Genomic DNA, 20,267 nt, shown 5'->3' on the forward strand with positions numbered 1-20,267 from the left:
ATAATAAAACCTTTTCGTTTTGTCCACCAAGTTATAATTTTCTCACACACACACACACACACACACACACACACACACACACACACTCACCCATTTGGGGGAGGATGAGGATAAAATAGACTATTCAAAAAGTACCAAAATTTTTAAAAAAAGTACCAAAATTATCAAAATAGATGAGAGTAGGTAATTCTAGAAATATGTACTCATAATAAACTAAGTCTTTTGCTTTCAGTACAGAATAGGAGGAATTTTATCTATAAAACAATCTCAAGAAATATCTTATGTACTAATTTAATTTTACATTTTCTGGAGTGTTTCTCAGCTATTTCCTGCCTATGGCTTCTAGGTGATTTTCTTCTATTTATAGACTATAACAAGCAAAACCTTGACAGGAGAAGAAATAATGGACAGCTGAGAACAGAAGCACCATGGTCTTCCTGGGTTCACTATATTACAACCAACCGTTTTTACTTAATTCCAGCGCCGAGCACAGGCAGTTTTTTTAAGGTGAAGAGCCTGAAGAGGACACCTTTTCTATCAGAGTGGTGACTGAATCAGGTGACTTCTAGGACTTTAAAAACTATGATTCTGGAGTTCCCATTGTGGTGCAGTGGTTAACGAATCCGACTAGGAGCCATGAGGTTGCAGGTTCGATCCCTAGCCCTGCTCAGTGGGTTAAGGATCCGGCGTTGTCGTGAGCTGTGGTTGTAGGTTGCGGACGTGGCTCGGATCTGATGTTGCTGTGGCTCTGGCGTAGGCCGGTGGCTACAGCTCTGATTCGACCCGTAGCCTGGGAATCTCCATGTGCAGCAGAAGCAGCCCTAAAAAAGGCAAAAAGACAAAAACAAAAAACAAAAAAAAAACCAAAAACAAAAACCTATGATTCTATTTTAACATTATCTTTGCAATGAGTAACTATACTTTTTTAAGCATCTATTCATAATATACACAAATACCATTTTAAGCTTTTCTACTGGGACTATCCAAATCTTTAAGTCACTAGTAAACACATATAGTATACAATAGTTACCAGGAATGAAGAATTTGCAGCTGTTACTGTGCCATAGGGCTTGATGAATGCAGGTTTTAGTTTGGCCATCTGCTCCAGGGAGGAAGGACGAATGCCATTATCTTGAGTAACTGTATCTTTTCCTATAAGAACATGAACTTTTTAACTCTAAGGAAAAGCAAGCATTATATATCTTCTCTAGAGAAATATGATTTAAAACCTAAAGAACAAGTAAAACGGAAACCATACCTATTCACTAAAAAGAAAGCCTTTTATTAATATCAAGATATTATCAAATTGGAAAGTAAACTCTTAAAACATTTGGGAAATAATCTAAATGACTTAGCATAAAAAGGACACCCTATTTTCTTAAGATATTCACATTCGGCTCTTCTATACAGAAGACATATGAATGAAGAATTTTAAAAATAGGCATGCCGGTCCTCCCACCGCCCCCGCGCGGGTCCCAGCAGTTCCGGCGGCGGGAGGGGCGGCAGCGGCCAGGCAGCCCAGTTCTGAGAAGGCTCTGGGCGCGCCTAGGACCGCAGGCACCCGCCCCGCCACCACGATGCCCAAGAGGAAGGTCAGCTCCGCAGAGGGGCAGCAGCAGAGGAGCCCAAGAGGAGACTGGCGAGGTTGTCAGCTAAACCTGCTCCTGCAAAAGTGGGAACGAAGCCACAAAAGGATAGGATAGGAAAGGATAACGCTTCAGACAAAAAAGTACAAACTAAAGGGAAAAGGGGAGCAAAGAGAAAACAGGCCAAAGTGACCAAGCAAGAGATGAAAGATCTGCCTGCAGAAAACGGAGAAGCTAAAAACGAGGAGAGCCCAGCCTCTGATGAAGCAGGAGAGAAAGAAGCCAAGTCTGATTAACACCTCACGGCCAGTCCTGTCACTGGTTCCTGTGTCCCTTCTTGTACAATCCAGAGGAATAGTTTTATCAACTATTTTGTAAATGCAAGTTTTTTAGTAGCTCCAGAAACATTTTTAAGAAGGAGGGAATCCCACCTCATCCCATTTTTTTAAGTGTAAATGCTTTTTTTTTTAAGAGGTGAAATCATTTGCTGGCTGTTTATTTTTTGGTACAAACAGAAAATAGTGGGATATTGAATGTGGGAGGCTTTGATTGTCTTGGGTGTCAGCTTAACATTCCATAGATGGGGAAGCTTTTATAGCCTATAATACAAAGCGTACCAAATGGCAATTTGGAGTCAGTTGTGCATTTAACGTCTTGAACACTTGAAATTACTTCTCTTCCCATGTTGTCTTTAGTAGAACTGCTTCCTAAAGCAGACCAACCGTGACCTTGGCTCTCCTTGTCAGAATTGTGTGCACTCTGTAACACCTTTGGTCGTGGTAGTCCAGTTTTCCTAGTAATTTTGTTAATGTGCTATGAAAGACTGAACATTTGAGTATGTAGTGTATATATTAAATTGTGAATTAGTCGGACTTATAATAGCATATCAACATTTGAAGATATTGGTACTTGATATCCTGGTAAGGAAAATTTGCCTCCAGATGTTAAGCTGCAAAGTCACTGGAATAACTGTTGAGAAAAGAATCATATGATTTTTTTTAGATTTTTGGTACATATGTTAAGATTGTGTACAAATTGAAATGTCTGTGTACTGACCCTCAAAACAACCAATGAAATCTCAGGTATGAAAGAAAAAAGAGAAAAATAGGCATGCACATAAGAACTAAAATGCATTTGTAAGATCTAAAGGAGGCCTATAAAGATTTCTCTTTTTAAAATGTTTACCTATTGTTACAACATAAATTGAAACTTGAGTCCATGTTTAAGAATAAAGGCTGAGTATTTTGCAACAAGAACTAGCATGTTTACTGAAAAGTCTTGTGAGGTTTCTGGAGTTTTAGGAGAAATTCAGAATTCCCTAACGAACATCATGGAGCATTTCCCTTTACAAAGCTGAGCGAACTGTTTTACCTGGGACTTTGAAAGGCACAACATCAGAAAGAAGTCCTTCATCCTGTGCCTTCTTGGCCAGGCTGTGTGAGCGCAGCGCGTACTCATCCTGCTCCGACCGAGAAACAGCAAAGGCAGCAGCCAGTCGGTCTGCAGAGTGGCCCATGGTCTCACTGGTGGAGAACTCGGCCACTGCAGGGAGCTAGGAAAGGAGACATTCGGGACCAGGGACACTGTTAACAGGTAATATACCACACCTAGGGCTACTATCAATCAAGGCCAAGACAAGGGAAGCTCTTTGTGAATGGGGCATCTCGAAAAAGGGCTTACACATTCAAATCTTCTAACCACTATTCCTGTTTTTCCCCCCATCTTGACCAAATAATTAACCTCTCCCTGGAACTAACCGAATCTGCAACTATTAGAGCATAACAGAACCCAGGCTGTTTTAACCTAATTCTAAGCCTCTGCAGTGAGATGCTTTGGAAACAATGAGTCTTTACGTAATAAGCATTCACAAGTCTTACCTCAGGTGATAGGAAATTCAATCTGAATTTAGAGATTAAAGACAGTCGCTGACCCAGAGTCTTGGCCTTATTGAGATCAAGCATCATTTTCCTCATTTTCCTTGAATGGCGAATAGGGATATCGGACATTAACTCTACACCACCTGCCACAACCACATCAAACTGGCCGGAAGCAATCAGGCTGACACCTAGAGGGCACAGGTCACACGTACATGAGTATCTTCTGGAGAAATTAATAGGCCATTGGTAATTTAAGCGGTTTGGTTTTTTTTTTTAATTGAAGCTTCCTTATTTAAAAACTTACTTGGTTTTGTTTTTGTTTTTTGTTTTTTTGGTCTTTTTAGGGCTGCACCCACAGCATATGGAGGCTAGGGTCAAATCGGAGCTGTAGCCGCCGACACACACCACAGTCACAGCCACACAGGATCCAAGCCACGTCTGTGACCTACACCACAGCTCATGGCAATGCCAGATCCTTAACCCACTGAGTGAGGTCAGGGAAGAACCTAAGTCCTCATGGATCCTAGTCAGGTTCGTTAACCACTGAGCCACAAGGGGAGTGCCTAAAAACTGTATGATTGTTATTAGCACTGTATATCTGTCATTAAAGTTTTTATCTTTTTAGAGGGATTAGGATAATTTTTTTAAAGTATAATTCATTTACAATGTTGTGCCAATTTCTGCTGTATAGCAAACTGACCCAATCACATGTATATATATGTATATATATATATACATTCCTTTTCTTTTCTTTTTTTATCTTTTTGCCATTTCTTGGGCCGCTCCCGCAGCATATGGAGGCTCCCAGGCTAGGGGTCGAATTGGAGCTGCAGCCACCGGCCTACGCCAGAGCCACAGCAACTCGGGATCCCAGCTGTGTCTGCAACCTACACCACAGCTCACGGCAACGCCGGATCGTTAACCCACTGAGCAAAGGCAGGGATCGAACCCGCAACCACGTGGTTCCTAGTCGGATTCGTTAATCACTGCGCCACGACAGGAACTCCAATATATGCCTTTTTTTATATTATCTTCCATCATGGTCTATCCCAAGAGACGGATACAGTCCCCTGTGCTATGCAGTAGGACCTTGCTGCTTAGCCATTCTAAATGTAGTAGTTTGTATCTACTAACCCCGAACTCCTGGTCCACCCCACCCCCTCCCTCTTTCCCCTTGGCAAACACAAATCTAGGATAAATTTTTTTTGGGGGGTCTTTTGAGGGCCGCATCTGCGGCATTTGGAGGTTCCCAGGCTCGGGGTCGAATCAGAGTTGTAGCTGGCAGCCTACACCTCAGCCACAGCAACGCCGGATCCTTAACCCACTGAGCAAGGCCAGGGTTCGAACCTGCATCTTCATGGATACTAGTCAGATTTGTTTCTGCTGAGCCACGACAAGAACTCTGGACAAATTTTTTACATGGCTAAAAATACATTCAATGCATTAGAAAAAATCAAGTTTCTTTCAGGCTATACGGACATCAACTTCTAGAAGTATCCACTGAACCAACTCTCAAATCAGTTTCTAAACTGGAACTTTGGGCATATTTTATAGGCTCCCAGCTTTGGCTTCCATAGTGATTTTTTTCACATAAAAAGAGAATTTCAATTTCTAGCATAAGCTAGAGAAATTCTAGCTTTCAGATGTGAGGCAGCCCCCTTCCCTCTTCCTGGCCACTGGCAGGTATGTGTCACTCTAACTGAAAGTGTTCACAAGCTGCGGGGGGTGGAGGATGCCCCCGTTACTGCCTCTGGCTTCATTCCCTGCCACGTCTGAGGTGGGCTGGCCAACCTGGCCTTGATGTTACGAAGATACCATGTGATTATGATGTATTTCAGGTTTCCTGTCTTTTCACAATAAGAGCTAATACTGCACAATGTCCCACAGATTTGCTAAGTTTGTTAGGAGAATTTGTAACTAACTGGAAGAATGTCAAGATGTAGGGAGAAAGCAGAGGAAAGAGTTGCACCATCTAAAGCAGTGATTCAGGGAATTCCTGTCGTGGCTCAGTGGTTAATGAATCCGACTAGGAACCATGAGGTTGCGGGTTCGATCCCTGGCCTTGCTCAGTGGGTTGAGGATCCAGCATTGCCGTGAGCTGTGGTGTAGGTCACAAAGGCGGCTCAGATCCCGTGTTGCTGTGTCTCTGATTAGACACAGCTGGCGGCTACAGCTCTGATTAGACCCCTAGCCTGGGAACCTCCATATGCCACGGGAGCAGCCCTAGAAAAGGCAAAAAGACAAAACAAACAAAATAAATAAATAAAGCAGTGATTCAACATTGTGGCGATGGCGGAAGGAGGAAGGTCACAACCTCCGCAGGGAGGATCATATCAGAATCACCTAACTTTAAAACCTAGCAAGTTACAAATTTCTTTGTGCCTCAAATCCAGAAGCACCCCTCCAGTTGATAATCCCTGCCACAGCCAGCCACATTACTGCCAGAGAAACTGTAGGAATAGTTGCATTCCTCAAGTAGGGAGAACAAGAAAAAGGTTGAGAACTACTGTCAAAAAAAAAATTTTTTTTTAATGTTACTTTATTTTTTTGAAACACACAAATTCAGAGATCATTTATTTCTGTGAAGAGCTGTCTTTAATGATCACATAAAAGACAAAAGAGAGCCAACATGTATCTTCTGTTTTCAGAAAAACATACCTGTGGTCATGGCTTGGTTGGAAGAGATGCAAGCCATGGTGACAGTGTGGGCAGGAGTCTTGTCAGAGAAGCCAGCTCCAAGGGCAGCCTTCAGGAAACACAGTGAATGAAATGATCACTTATAAAGGAAGGGCTACATGGAGGTCCCGTCGTGGTGCAGTGGTTAACAAATCCGACTAGGAACCATGAGGTTGCAGGTTCGGTCCCTGCCCTTGCTCAGTGGGTTAAGGATCCGGCGTTGCCGTGAGCTGTGGTGTAGGTTGCAGACGCGGCTCGGATCCCAAGTTGCTGCGGCTCTGGCCTAGGCCAGTGGCTACAGCTCCGATTGGACCCCTAGCCTGGGAACCTCCATATGCCACGGGAGCAGCCCAAGAAAAGGCAAAAAGACAAAAAAATAAAAAAATAAAGGAAGGGCTACACGTAAGTGATGCTTTAAGCAGTACTTCACTCTATGATAAAAAAGGAAAGGATTCGAGTTTAACATTCCACAGAATAATATTTAAAATAAAATTAAGCCCATAATAGAAATGGTTTACTAATTTTTCATCTAGCCATTAACTGATAAGCACTCTGCCAAAGTCCTTGCGGCCGTTTTCTTGTTTCTTTTTTTTTTTTTTTTTTTTTTTTTTTTTGTCTTTTTGCCATTTCTTGGGCCGCTCCTGAGGCACATGGAGGTTCCCAGGCTAGGGGTCCAATCGGAGCTGTAGCCACCAGCCTACGCCAGAGCCACAGCAACGCGGGATCCGAGCCGTGTCTGCAACCTACACCACAGCTCACAGCAACGCCAGATCCTTTAACCCACTGAGCAAGGCCAGGGACCGAACCCGCAACCTCATGGTTCTTAGTCAGATTCGTTAACCACTGCGCCACGACGGGAACTCCCTTGCGGCCGTTTTCTATGTGCTATATGCAAGCCTAGGAGACTCTTGTATCCCGCCTCATTTCTTAGCAATGCTTTTCTCAGAGCCTTCAAGGATATAATTTGATATTAACTTGTTTACATTTTCAAATTAACTTAAAGGAGGCCTGTTAAATACAGTTGATGGAAATACATCATGGGGTGGGTTCCTCATACCTATGTTCCTACAGTTAAAAGGCTCAGTAGTAAAGCAAAACTCATCAAACACGAAAATAATTTCTAAAGAATTGCCCACTCACGATGAGATTCCCACACAGGTCCCTGCCTGCTCTACATTTGGCTCTTCATTCATCGCTACCCTGACTGCCTGATACTTTAACGGCACTAAGCAGACTCAGAGCAAATATAAAGTGGAGAACATGCCAAATATGGAGGGGTTCAAGTCAATGAAAGAAAATCTGGAAAACCACCTGGACCACAGGTGAGTGCACCAGTTAACAACAGGAAAAGAGGAAACCGGTCAGGATGAATGACACACCAGGTGCTCAAAAGAGAATAATGTGATGAGTCTTGAGAAAAACTAAGGCCCTTCATTAATCTTGCAAATACGGCCCCTATTACCATGGCACAGCAAAAGTCAAAAATGAAATGAGAGGGAGTTTCCATTGTGGCTCAGCAGTAACAAACCTGACTACTATCCATGAGGATTTGGGTTTGATCCCTGGCCTCGATCAGTGGGTTAAGGACCTGCTATTGCCATGGGCTGTGGTGTAGGTCTCAGACACAGCTCGGATCTGGCATTGCTGTGGCTGTGGTATAGGCCAGCAGCTGTAGCTCCAATTCGACCCCTAGCCCTGGACTTCCATATGCTGGGGGTGGGGCCCTAAAAAGACAAAAAAAGAAAGAAAAATGAAATGAGAACATTATTATACTTTTAATGAGGAAATTATGCTGCCAAAAAAATAAATGCCTGATTCCATTTTTGCATGTGTAAAGAATTCATGCATCGGTTAAAAAAAATACTTTCATTAAAACAAAGTTTCACTTTAAAACAAAGCTCTCCGCACAGCAGGTTAAGGATCCAGGGTTGTCACTGCAGCGGCTCAGGCTGCTGCTGTAGTGTGGATTCGATACCTGGCCCAGGAGCGCTCTGGTGCCACAGGTGCAGCCAAATAAATAAATAAAAACAGAGCTGTCAATACTCCATGACCCCTCTACCACCATTCACTGGGAAATTCTGGTTCTCTTCAGGGGAATTTATTTTCCGTGGCTTTTTTCTGAAACTATTTAACTACCCTCAGAATATAAGATCTACTATAAACGTTTCCAAAGCTGAGATGAAAGGGATTCAATGCTTCTTAATTGATTTTTAGCTTCATACGTACACGACTTGTACTATTTACCACATTTACCACTATGTGCCACAATCTATAAAAACAGAAATGTGTTACAAGTGTTCCTGCAACACGGCCCTACTGGCCTTTCTAGGTAGGCCTGATACAAAATGTTCAACACACTTTGCTGAAAACTGTCCCCCGGCAATTGCACATCAGCCTCTCAGTGTAAACCAACCCAAAAGGAAAATAGAGGCAAGTCTCGGGGGCTGGGGAGAACTTCCCAGTGGGGCAGGTGTAAAGGGCACTCAGGTCATAATAGCCTGATCCTCACGAGGCCCTTGGTAGCGTGTGCCACATCCTTGGCCCCAGCTGACTCTCAGGCCTGAAGGAACTTTAAATAGAAGTGGCTGCTAGTGAACCTTGTCCACATGCTTCTATTTAAAGTCTAAGTGGCTCTCCCGGCAAAGCTTATGCTCCTGGAAGTACAAAGAGGAGAAAGGAGGAAGATGCCTCTTAGTGAAGCTGGAGAGCAGGGAAATATGCTGAGGCCTTTCAGTAAAGTCAGGTTCCTGGGAATTCAGCACCAGAAGCCTTTCAGGATTCCATCATTATGTTATCAACACAGACAACAAATTCTTAAAAAATTCTCTAGCTCCAAGTAATGATAGCTTTTAGGTTACAGACAACTTTAGAGAAACATTCTTATAGCACAGCTCCTCAATTAAAATTTAGTATTAGTATTTGTCTCTGCCCTGATGCCTGGTACTTTAGATGGGACACTGCAGATTCACTGCAAAACTGAGTTGGAAAACATGCCAAATATAAGGAGTGCAAGTCGATGACATTCTGGAAAACTGCCTGAACCACAAGTGAGTCATGTCAATCAAAAACTAAGATTTTTTTCCAAAAAAAAAAGAAAAAAATCAGAAAAAAAAAAAACCCATCATGGCTTTAAGTGTTGGGATAGAATAGAAATGGAAAATTTAAACAGATTTAATATTTATTTTTTAAGTGCTCATCTAAGAGTCACTTTTTTTCAGATAATGAAAGTTAAAAAATGTATTACGAATAACTGATATACTCCTAAAATTGCCGTATTCAATACATTTAGAAGTGTAAAGGCTCAAGATAAAACCAAAAAAACAGGAGGGGTAAAAGCCTTCTTGTTCTTCTTTCCTGCCTAACAACACACAGTGGTTGATTTTTGTGAACTCCTGTAACACCTGTAACACTAGGGCTTCAGCAGTTTTAACGTTTACTGATAAGTGAAAAAACACGGGGCAAAACAAATACTTTCAATCCTGCTCATTTTCCCTTCTCTTAGCTGAAGTTATGGACGTTACTGCTCTTCCAACTATACTGAACACCATAACATGACAAGCACAAACTTGTCTCTGTGCTCTGGAGCTAACTTTATCCAGTCACTTTCAAAATGAAATAAAGCCCAGAAAATGTATTTGGACTATTTATTATGAAATGCCTGGAGGACATGCCACAGAAGTTTCCGAGGCCTGTGATTATCTCGTTTGTCCAATAAACACTACATGGAGCTTTGCCAAGTAGGGTAAAAGTAAACTCCTGTGAAATAGCTTTTAAAAAAAACCCGCCCTATGTGTCATCTAGTCAATGGAAACAAATGAATAAGCACAGCTACCTCTAACAAAAACCATACTATGAAATAAGTTCTTTGCAAAGTGTTGAAATTTTAAGTTAATTAAGAGGCCATGATACCTAACATCACTAAAAGTCACATTAGCCATGCTTTGCCATAATATCTATTTTCCTAAAAGAAAAACAAATGAACATAACCCAAACCAGCTCAAATAATTGATGTGATTTAGTGTATAGTATAAATACAGTATAAATACAGTGTATGTCATTTGATTTACAGTATAATTCTTTTATTTTTAAAATTTATTTGATTTATTTTGGCTGCACCCACAGCATGCAGAAATTCCCAAATCAGGGACCAAACCCACGGCACTGACATAGCCAGACTGCTAACCTGCTGAGCCATTAAGGGACTCCTATAGTTCTTTTAAATACAAAATAATTCAAGTAATAAAATCACATTTTAAGTCAAATGTAACTTCAACAAATTTTAACAGATTTAAAGAACAAATTTTATTAATTAAAATTTAAGTAGATCCTCCTATAAATCTCTTTAAACAATGTACGGTTTCTTTAACTCACCTCTCTAGCCACATTGCTTGTTTTCACTTCCTGTATAACTGTGCCAAAGACAAGATAATCAACAACGTCCTTTGGGACACTGGTCCGATGCAACAAACCCCTGAGAGCGGAAATCCAAAGCAAAGAAACATTTTACACATTCAAAATAATGTCACAGATCATCACATAAAACAATACAGTTCTTTAAAAAGGTTAACCTTGAATTTAAAGGAGTAAAGACTGTATCTTTTCCTTAATTTGATAAACATGCAGCACCATGTCAAAGAAATGACAAATGATTTACAAAGTCAAAAGGTGATGCTCTATTGGCAATGAGAAGTTAAATAGGAATAATTAAAAATAATTAGAATATATTCTATAAAAATTTTGAAACAAACAACAACAACAACAACAAAAAAAAGACAAAAAGACAAAAAAAAAAAAAAAAAAAAGAAAGGAGTTCCAGTCGTGGCGCAGTGGTTAACGAATCCGACTAGGAACCATGAGGTTGCGGGTTCGGTCCCTGCCCTTGCTCAGTGGGTTAACGATCCGGCGTTGCCGTGAGCTGTGGTGTAGGTTGCAGACGCGGCTCAGATCCGGCGTTGCTGTGGCTCTGGCGTAGGCTGGTGGCTACAGCTCCAATTAGACCCTTGGCCTGGGAATCTCCATATGCCGCCGGAGTGGCCCAAGAAATAGCAACAAAAAAGACAAAAAAAAAAAAAAAATTTTGAATCACCATGTTGTACACCTGAAACTAATATAATATTGTAACTATATCCCAATAAAAAACAAAAGAAAAAATAATTTGGAATATGATAAAACAGATGCGTAAACCAATGTTTTCAGTAAAAAAAAAAAAAAAAGACAAACAAATAGAAAATTAAAGAGAGGAAATAAAATCCCACTTATGATTAAATCTTAAATATCAATATAAACACATAATTTTTTTTGGTCTTTTTTTTTTTTGCCTTTTCTATGGCCACAACTGTGGCATATGGAGGTTCCAGGCTAGGGGTCTAATCGGAGCTGTGGCTGCTGGCCTACACCAGAGCCACAGCAACGCGGGATCCGAGCCGCGTCTGCAAACTACACCACAGCTCACAGCAATGCCGGATCCTTAATCCACTGAGTGAGACCAGGGATTGAACCCGCAACCTCATGGTTCCTAGTTGAATTCGTTAACCACTGCACCACGACGGGAACTCCTAAACACATAATTGAAATAATATAATTTTTCTAATCCTGCTCACTGATAGAGACTAGCAGTAACACTCCCGTAGAAATGAGCACATCTGGAACTCAGACTTGGGTTTCTAAATGCCATTTACTAGTAAAAGAATTAGCTCTTTTTGTTTCTTTTTCGGACACACCCATAACATATGTAAGATCCCAGGCCAGTGACTGAATCCAAGCTGCAACTCACGCCACAGCTGCAGCAAAGCTGTATCCTTAATCCACTGTGCCCAGCTGGGGATCGACTGGCACCTCCACAGAGACAAGCCAGATCATTAACCCACTGTGCCACAACGGGAACTTCAGGAATTAGCATTTTTAAAAATGGCTGACACCAGGTCAGGCAAAGTAAAAAGTGAACCTCACTGATATTTTTTGTGCCAAAAATAAGAAAGCACTCAAAGCATATCAAAAGTAGGAACAAGGAACACACTTATCAAAAATTCATCAAACTATATACTAAAAATCTGTGCATTTTACTGTACACAAATTACACTCAAAAAACAATATTATGCTAACAAACCAATGCGACATGGGAGCCAACTTGAAGGAGCTCCCACAAATTATATATGGGACAATCTGAACTTCAAAAAGAATCATGACCATACTGGCTAGAACAGAATAAATAACTAAAAATCCGTGTCTACATCATCTTAAAAAGAAAAAAAAAGAGGAGTTCCCGTCGTGGCTCAGTGGAAACAAATCTGACTGACATCCATGAGGACGCAGGTTGCTCAGTGGGTTAGGGATCCGGTGTTGCCGTGAGCTGTGGTGTAGGCTGTGGACGAGGCTTGGATCCCACGTTGCTGTGGCTGTGGTGTAGGCCGGCAGCTACAGCTCCGATTCGACCCCTAGCCTGGGAACCTCCATATGCCATGGGGTGCAGCCCTAAAAAGACAAAAAAAAAAAAAAAGTATGAATAAACATCTGCATACTGAAATATAGAAAAATGCAAAGCTTCTAAGGACAGAAACTTATAAAATACCTTTAAAAAAGAGAAAGAGGAAGAGATTCAGTTTTTAAAAAGAAGAGGATAATCAGTCAGAAGATGGAAGGAAAATTATAAAGGCATAACATTAAGAAGTCAAAGGAAGATAGTTTCAAGTACAGCATCAGTGTCAAGTGCTATAGAAGACAGACCGTGAGGCCTGAGAAAAGATCGGTGCATTTTGTGATGACAAAATCATTATTAAGAGAAGTTTCCAGGAGTTCCCACCCGTGGTGCAGTGGAAAAGAATCTGACTAGGAACCATGAGGTTGCGGGTCCAATCCCTGGCCTCGCTCAGTGGGTCAAGGATATGGCGTTGTCATGAGCTGTGTGGTGTAGGTCGCAGATGCAGCTCGGATCCTGCGTTGCTGTGGCTGTGGTGTAGGCCGGCAGCTGTAACTCTGACTGGACCCTTAGCCTGGGAACCTCCATATGCGGCAGGAGTGGCCCTAAAAAGCAAAATAAATAAATAAATAAATAAATAAATAAATAAATAAATAAATAAAAGGTTTCCAAACTATAGCTACTCTGGAGCAATGGGAATGGAAGCAATCATTTCAGGATTAAGGAGAATACATGAATAGCAGGGAAAGAGAAGCAACTGCTGCTTTCATTCATTAATTTTATTTTTTTCTTTTTACAGTTCCCAGGCTAGGGGTCAAATCAGAGCTGGAGCTTCCGGCCTACACCACTGTCACCGAGGTAGGTGCATCTGTGACCAGATCCTTAGCCCACCGAGCAAGGCCAGGGATCCACCCCGCAACCTCATGTTTAATAGCTGGGTTTTTAACCTGCTGAGCCACAATAGGAAATCCTTTCATTCATTTTTAAAGTCTGGTAGGAAGAGAAACAGAACAAGATGGAAAGAAAGGTCCACTCAAAGTATTTTCAAACTAGGAAAGACCTGTGGCAGGTTGAAGACACAAAGGCAAAGCATCAGTGGAAAATGAATGACCGCACCTTACATGCTGACTCTCAGCACATTATTCTTCCATCTCAAGTGCATGTAACCACATCTAATTTTATATTTTTATTGGTTTGCACATGAATCTTAAGGTCTCATTCTAAGCTTCTTTCTAGATAAACACACGGTGCCCCTACCCCATCAGGAGTACCAAATCCAAGGATACTCATGTCCCTTAAATAAAATGGCATAATACAGCTGATCCTCTGTATACACAGGTTCTGCACCTGTATTTGGATAATTTGTTCAGCTATCCTTGTACAGTAATAAAGTTTCTAAGATAATCATCAAATATATGTATTGTATTTAGCCTGATGGATCTAATCCTACATTGTTTACACCTGCAGCTAGCTACAGTACTCATTAAAGAATACTGTCACACCAAGAGATTGTCAAGACCGCATATATGGCTAAAATGAAGAAAAAATGAATCTTTTAAAATCTAATATGTGCTCTTGATCACCATGTAAAAGTTAACATATCCAAGACACGGAAATTCTATTAAACATGCTATTTCAAGGCTAAAAACGGGAAAAAAGTGCTTTTAATGAAATAAGAACTAAAATAAAATTATATATACTTACAGAAGCGCTGCTCTAGCCAAATCATGTGGCATCAGCTCTTTATATCTGGGGAAAGAAAATAAGTAATTTAAACCAAAGCCTAGAGCTTTAATAAAAAGTGTTTTTCACTCCATTTGAAATACAGAAAGAAATCAACATACGCTGCTGTAAATGCACTTATCATTTCAAACAAAGAAAAAGTATGACTTTGCTATTTGTCATCCTTAAAAATCTGGCAAGGCTTGACTCCTATTGAGCTAGCTAAGAATCTAACAAAAATCTGGCCCATTATCTTACTGTTCAGCATGACATATGTTAAATAAATATTCTTTTTTATCCTTTATTTTTTGGCCATTCCCACAGCATGCAAAAATCCCAGGCCAGGGATCAAACTCACGCCACAGCAGTGACAATGCTGAATCCTTAACAGGGAACGCCAGTTAAATACTCTTTAAACTAAATCCCCAACTTTTCATTTCTCCTTTATTTTTTTTAATTCATTATTTATTTTGTGATGTTTAAAGTGACATGAGGGATATACCAGGACTTTTAAAGAAAATTTTGTTTTGAAGTAATTTGAGGTTTACAAAGACCTGGACGGACAGAACAAAGTTGCCAATATCTTACATAACCATGGTGCACTTGTCAAAAGTAAGAAATACTGGCACAATACCATTCACTAAGCTACTAACTTTACCTGATCTCATCAATTTTTCCACTAATGCCCTTTTACTGGTCTGTCCCAGGATCCAATCCATGCATTTAATAGTCATGCCTCCTTAATCTCCAATCTGTGACAGTTTGTCAGTCTTTCCCTGTCTTCTCGACTTTGATACTTGGGACACTGAGGTTATGAATTTGGGGAAAGAGTATAACAGCGATGAAATGCCCTTCCCATTGTTTCTCATCAGAGTACATGAGAGCAACACAACTTATTACTGGTGATGTCGGTTCAAGTGGTACTTGCCAGTTTTCTCCACTATTTTACCCTTTCTGAACTCGATTTGTCACAAGTGAGTCACTATTCTGGCCCTTACTCAAGGGAAGATGAATTACGCTCCATATCCTAGAGGAAAAAGTAACAAATAACTTGCGGACACATGTTAAAATCATCACAGTAATTAATAAATATTTGGAGGGAGAGAGTTTGAGGCTATGCAAATATCTTGTTTCTTCTCAACACTTCTCACCATTAACTTCAGCATTCATTCACAGATCCTGGTTGCGGCAATTATTCCTATGGTGTCCTAATGGTGATATATTTATTTTCCTCATTCCTTCTACATTAACTCATGCAAATTCTTCAGTAAGAAAGATCTGTCCTTTCTCATTTCTTTATTCAATCATTTATTTAGATTAGATTACACTCAGAGATATCTAATGTATTCTTTTGGTTATGGTATAATACTTTTATAATTTATTTATCAAATTGTTCTAGGGTTGGTCACTGGAAGTTATTTTAGGTTTATCCTGAGTCCTACTGATATGCCCCATTATTTTTTTTTCCTTTGGCTTTTTTTTTTTAGGGCCACACCCATGGCATACGAAAGTTCCCAGGCTAGGGTCAAATCAGAGCTGTAGCTGCAGGCCTACACCACAACCATAGCAACAAAGGATCTGATCCCCATCTGCGAGCTATACCACAGCTCAGGGCAACGCTGGATCCTTAACCCACTGAGTGAGACCAGTGATCAAACCCACATCCTCATGGATCCTAGTCGGGTTCATTAACTGCTGAGCCATGAAGGGAACTCCTGATGTGCCCCATTTTTAAAAGCACTTCTTTACTTTCTGGTACTACGAAATGCTCCAGGCTCATCTTGTATTTCCTTTGGGCCAGCTCTAGTCATTCTTCTAGGAAGCCTGGTTTTTTCTATTGAAGAATAAATATTTAGGAACCAAGAGCTAGATGTGAACTCTGTTTAAATGTAAAAATTAATAAAATTAATTCTCTTTATTTATTTTTGGCCAGCCATCAGCACATAGAGTTCCAGGCCAGGGATCATATCTGAGCCACAGTTGCGATCAAAGTTCCGCAGCTGTAGCAACACTGTGGCTGGGGATCAAACCTGCATCCCAGGGCTCCCACGATGCACCACAGTAGGAACTCCAAAATTCCCTTTATTTTTGTCAAAGATTTAACCAAGAGGAGTTCCTGCTATGGCACAGTGGGTTAAAAATCCCACTGCAGCAGCTCAGGTCACAGCTGCGGTTTGGATTTAATCCCTAGCCCAAGAAACTTCCATACACTATGTGTGCAGCCATTAAAAAAAACTAACCATTGGCTTAAATAAGAATATTCATTCTTGAAATTCCTGCAAACCAAAACCTAAAAATCAAAAAATGCTTTTATTTTCACTCTGAATCACAGAAGAATCATTAGTAATTTTAAAAATCTGTAATAGGTAAAACCAGTTCCCTCAAATTTAAAGCAGAATAATTTGGGAGAAAGCTGTGTGTCAAGTTTAAAATGTCCAAACCATAAATTCCTTATCATTTTATAATCTTTATTCTCCTGCTCCTACACCCCTCTCTTCCAGGATGACTACCAAATCCCACCGCTGGCGGGTGTTCCTAGGAGTGCTTCCAAAACACTTTTTACCTCTTAAGAAGGGCCTGGTTTTTCAAATATCATAAGTTGAAAGCAAAGCTTCTTCCAATTAAACAGAAAAAGATCTCCTTTTCCACCTAGAAAATGATGATCTTCTATTACAGAAGACTCACTGGTCACCTCAACCATAAGCTTAGTAATATAACTAAACAATTTTTCTTCTTTATAAATTTCTCCCTCTATATTATTTTCAGTCACTTTTTCTTTTTTCTTTTTTTTTTTTTTTTCCTTTTCAGGATCGCACTCATGGCATAGGGAAGTTCCCAGGCTTAGGGTCAAATCAGAGCTGCAGCTGCCAGCCTACACCACAGCCATAGCAACACCGGATTCTTAACCCGAACCTGCGTTCTCACGGATACTAGTCAGGTTCGTTACCACTAAGCCACAGCAGGAACTCACTAGTCACTTTTTTCTTTACGTGAATATTGCCTTAAAATTTTTGGAGTTCCTGTCGTGGCTCAGTGGATACGACTCTTGACTACTATTCATAAGGATGCAGGTTCAATCCCTGGCCTCGCTCAGTGGGTTAAAGATTCGGTGTTGCCGTGAGCTGTGCTGTAGGTCTCAGATGCAGCTCAGATCTGGCATTGCTGTGGCTGTGGCGTAGGCCAGAGGCTGTAGCTCCAATTTGACCCCTACCCTGGGACCTCCATGGGTGCCATGGGTGCAGCCCTAAAAAGACAAAAAAATTTATTCTTTCTCCTCTACTAACTATAATTTCTTACATTACTCAACTAAATTACTCATGAGCTCTGTCTTCTTTCTCTATTAGGATCCTAAATTAAACTAAAACATAACAAAAAACAACAAAAGGAATAAACCCTATATCAATGTATTGAATATCTCAAATCAAACTTCATGCAAATACCAATTATCAAAGCAAAGGTTTAAATAATATACGCAAATGATATAGTTGAGCATGTTTATGTTTTTTAACAGCTAGTAAAAAAGCTGGAATCAAACATATACACAATATACAAACAGCCCTTACAAAAAAATAGTTTTCCCAGCCAAGAACTTTCTTCTCTGGATGCAAGTGTCTTTTCCCACCCTGCTATTGCTGAGTAAAGGGAGGATCCTCTCGCCTCACTTTCCTGCTGCTAAAGCTTCAGATGCTTACTCTTACTGCTGTTGTGTCAGTATACGAAAAATATTACAGGGAGAAATATGCTACTATATTTAGAAAAAAGGCTGAATAAAGAAACTTCGTGACCATTTACTTACATAAGAAAATACTCCCTAGGTCCTAAATTATTGTTTAAAAATGAACATTTATTGTTTGTGACTGTATGTGCACACACACAAATTTGTATCTTCCACAAACGGTGGAAATATACACACTGCTCTGCACCTTGTGTTTTACACCTAACATATCTTCATGATCTTCCCATAGAATGATAGGTCTCATTATTTTTAGCACAGAAGGCTAGGTCTCATTATTTTTAGCAGATGCCTGACATTCCCTAGCATGTTTTGTTTTATTTAGGCCACGCTCGCAGCATGTGGAAGTTCATAGGCCAGGGAGCAAACCCATGTCATAGCAGCAACCTGAGCCACAACTGACAATGCTGGATCCTTAACCTGCTGCACCATAAGAGAACTCTCCTAGCATGCTTTTAAGTAAGTGACTGCTTGTTCAAAATACAAACATCCACGGAGTTTCCACTGTGGCTCAGTGGGTTAAGAACCTGACAAAGTCTCCAGGAGGCTGTGGGTTCAATCCCTGGCCTCAGTCAGTGGGTAAAGGATCCAGCATTGCCCCAGACTGTGGCACAGGTTGCAGATGTGGGCTTGATCTGGGGTTGTAGCTGTGGCTGTGGCGCAGGCCTGCAGCTGGAGCTCTGATTCAGTCCCTAAACTGGGAACTTCCACATGTCATAGGTGCAGCCCTGAAAAGAAAAAATATGAATATCAAAACAATCTAAACTGAATAGAATTAATGTTTCATTTAGTTTGAACCTAGTTACCAAAGTCCATCATCAACTTTTAAGACAGACTGGGCTTCACCTGGGGACAAAAAAGCAGGAGGAAAGTCTAGGAAGAAGAGCAGCTGGGTTCTGGGGAGCTTGGGGACTCATCTAGAACCATTCTCGTTCCATATATTTGGGGCTGTGCTATACCAGGGTTTGGATCAGTACATCAGTTCCAATTCTTATGATTTGCAGGAGGCCAAAGCAGCAGATTAGAGCCCCTTCAGAATGCTCATGGGCCTGCATCCTCAGTTTTCAAACCCCTGAAGAGGCACAGAAACAAGGTACTTATCTTCAGACCAAGAAAGGATACTGCTGTTGGAAGGAAGCTATCTGGTCCCGCACTAGGTTTTCAAAATAGAACTTATTCAATATAACACTACACTAGCTTGCTCATGAGAAAGGATCAAAGACAAATTTTGCAATATTATTTCATCACTGACTTGAATTATTCTGTGTTAAATTTGTGGAAGAGTTATTTATATATTAGTCCCCTGGCAATAGGATTATCTACTGGGTTACATTTACAAAGATCACTTTTGGAAGTGCCTAAAAAAAAGGAATAAATACACTACACGGGGTGATGGATGTGTTAGTTAACTTGATTGTGGCAACCCTTTCACAATGTACATAGACATTAAAACATCACCTTGTATACCTTTAAAGATTCATGTACAACTTAAATGTATACAGTTTTTATTTGTTAGTTATACCTCACTAAAGCTGGGAAGAAAAAAGAGATACAAAGAAAGAAAACGCAAGTAACACACAATCACTTCATACTCACGAAGTGCCTGACTGCAAGAATGGAATGCGAACACCATCCACCACCACAATATTCCTTATATTGGGTTTGGCTAAGGTTTTCTTCGATTTGGTCTGGACGGCTTTAAGATAAGGTTCAGAGAACAATTAATTAAAATATATGAAGTCGGATGATTTTTTATTTTTAAAGACTGACATTCTAAGAATTATATATAATTATATCATTCAATGCCAAGTTGCATTTGCCATTTACCAAACTACTTCAACTTAAAAAAAAGGGTTAAGAAATTAACTAGCATTTACATTTGTTTATACCATTAACAAATTGTTTCTTTTATCAAGTGCTTGACAATCTATCCCACTGAAAGCAACCAATTAAACCTGACCTTAATATTAGAAGTTACAATAAGTGATATCATTTACTCTTCACACGGCTTAACATTCTTGCCTTTCTATGAAGAAATAAAGGCCATTTGGTTGGTGACTACCGCTATTCCACAAAAACCCAGAATGTTTCCTGAATCTGACTCAATTTGTCTAGTTATTTTCTAAAAACAAAAGAGCAACCTTTCTGTAATTTTTTAATTAAAAAAGATTAATATATGCTGGTGATTTTTAAAAAAGAAAAATAAACAATACTAAAATACGGAGAGTCGGGGAGTTCCTGTCGTGGCGCAGTGATTA

At 40.3% G+C, this 20,267-nt stretch overlaps 1 protein-coding gene and 1 pseudogene across 4 annotated transcripts in view; one reads left to right on the top strand and one right to left on the bottom strand.

Annotated features, from left to right (window-relative positions):
* HADHB (hydroxyacyl-CoA dehydrogenase trifunctional multienzyme complex subunit beta) overlaps nt 1–20,267 on the bottom strand; it is a 602,797-nt gene that overhangs the window by 6,323 nt on the left and 576,207 nt on the right. For 2 of the 4 annotated variants that reach the window (XM_085015831.1, NM_001348972.1), the window contains exons 4-10: nt 19,606–19,705; nt 14,259–14,303; nt 10,511–10,610; nt 6,122–6,209; nt 3,464–3,651; nt 2,958–3,138; nt 1,031–1,152 (exon numbers count right to left, since the gene is read on the bottom strand). In XM_085015831.1, the coding sequence (XP_084871957.1) occupies nt 1,031–1,152; nt 2,958–3,138; nt 3,464–3,651; nt 6,122–6,209; nt 10,511–10,610; nt 14,259–14,303; nt 19,606–19,705 (824 nt within the window). Of the gene's footprint in view, nt 1–1,030; nt 1,153–2,957; nt 3,139–3,463; nt 3,652–6,121; nt 6,210–10,510; nt 10,611–14,258; nt 15,896–18,622; nt 20,248–20,267 lie in introns of all 4 variants that reach the window. The other 2 variants (XM_085015832.1, XM_085015833.1) reach the window with 2 other exon arrangements.
* On the top strand, nt 1,578–1,882 carry LOC146404918 (non-histone chromosomal protein HMG-14 pseudogene; annotated as a pseudogene).

The sequence above is a fragment of the Sus scrofa genome, chromosome 3, assembly GCF_054392235.1.
Source record: "Sus scrofa isolate SSC_HxYL_T2T_F1_AM1 chromosome 3, Sscrofa_HxYL_maternal_Yorkshire_Landrace_v2.0, whole genome shotgun sequence".
Lineage (NCBI taxonomy): Eukaryota > Metazoa > Chordata > Mammalia > Artiodactyla > Suidae > Sus > Sus scrofa.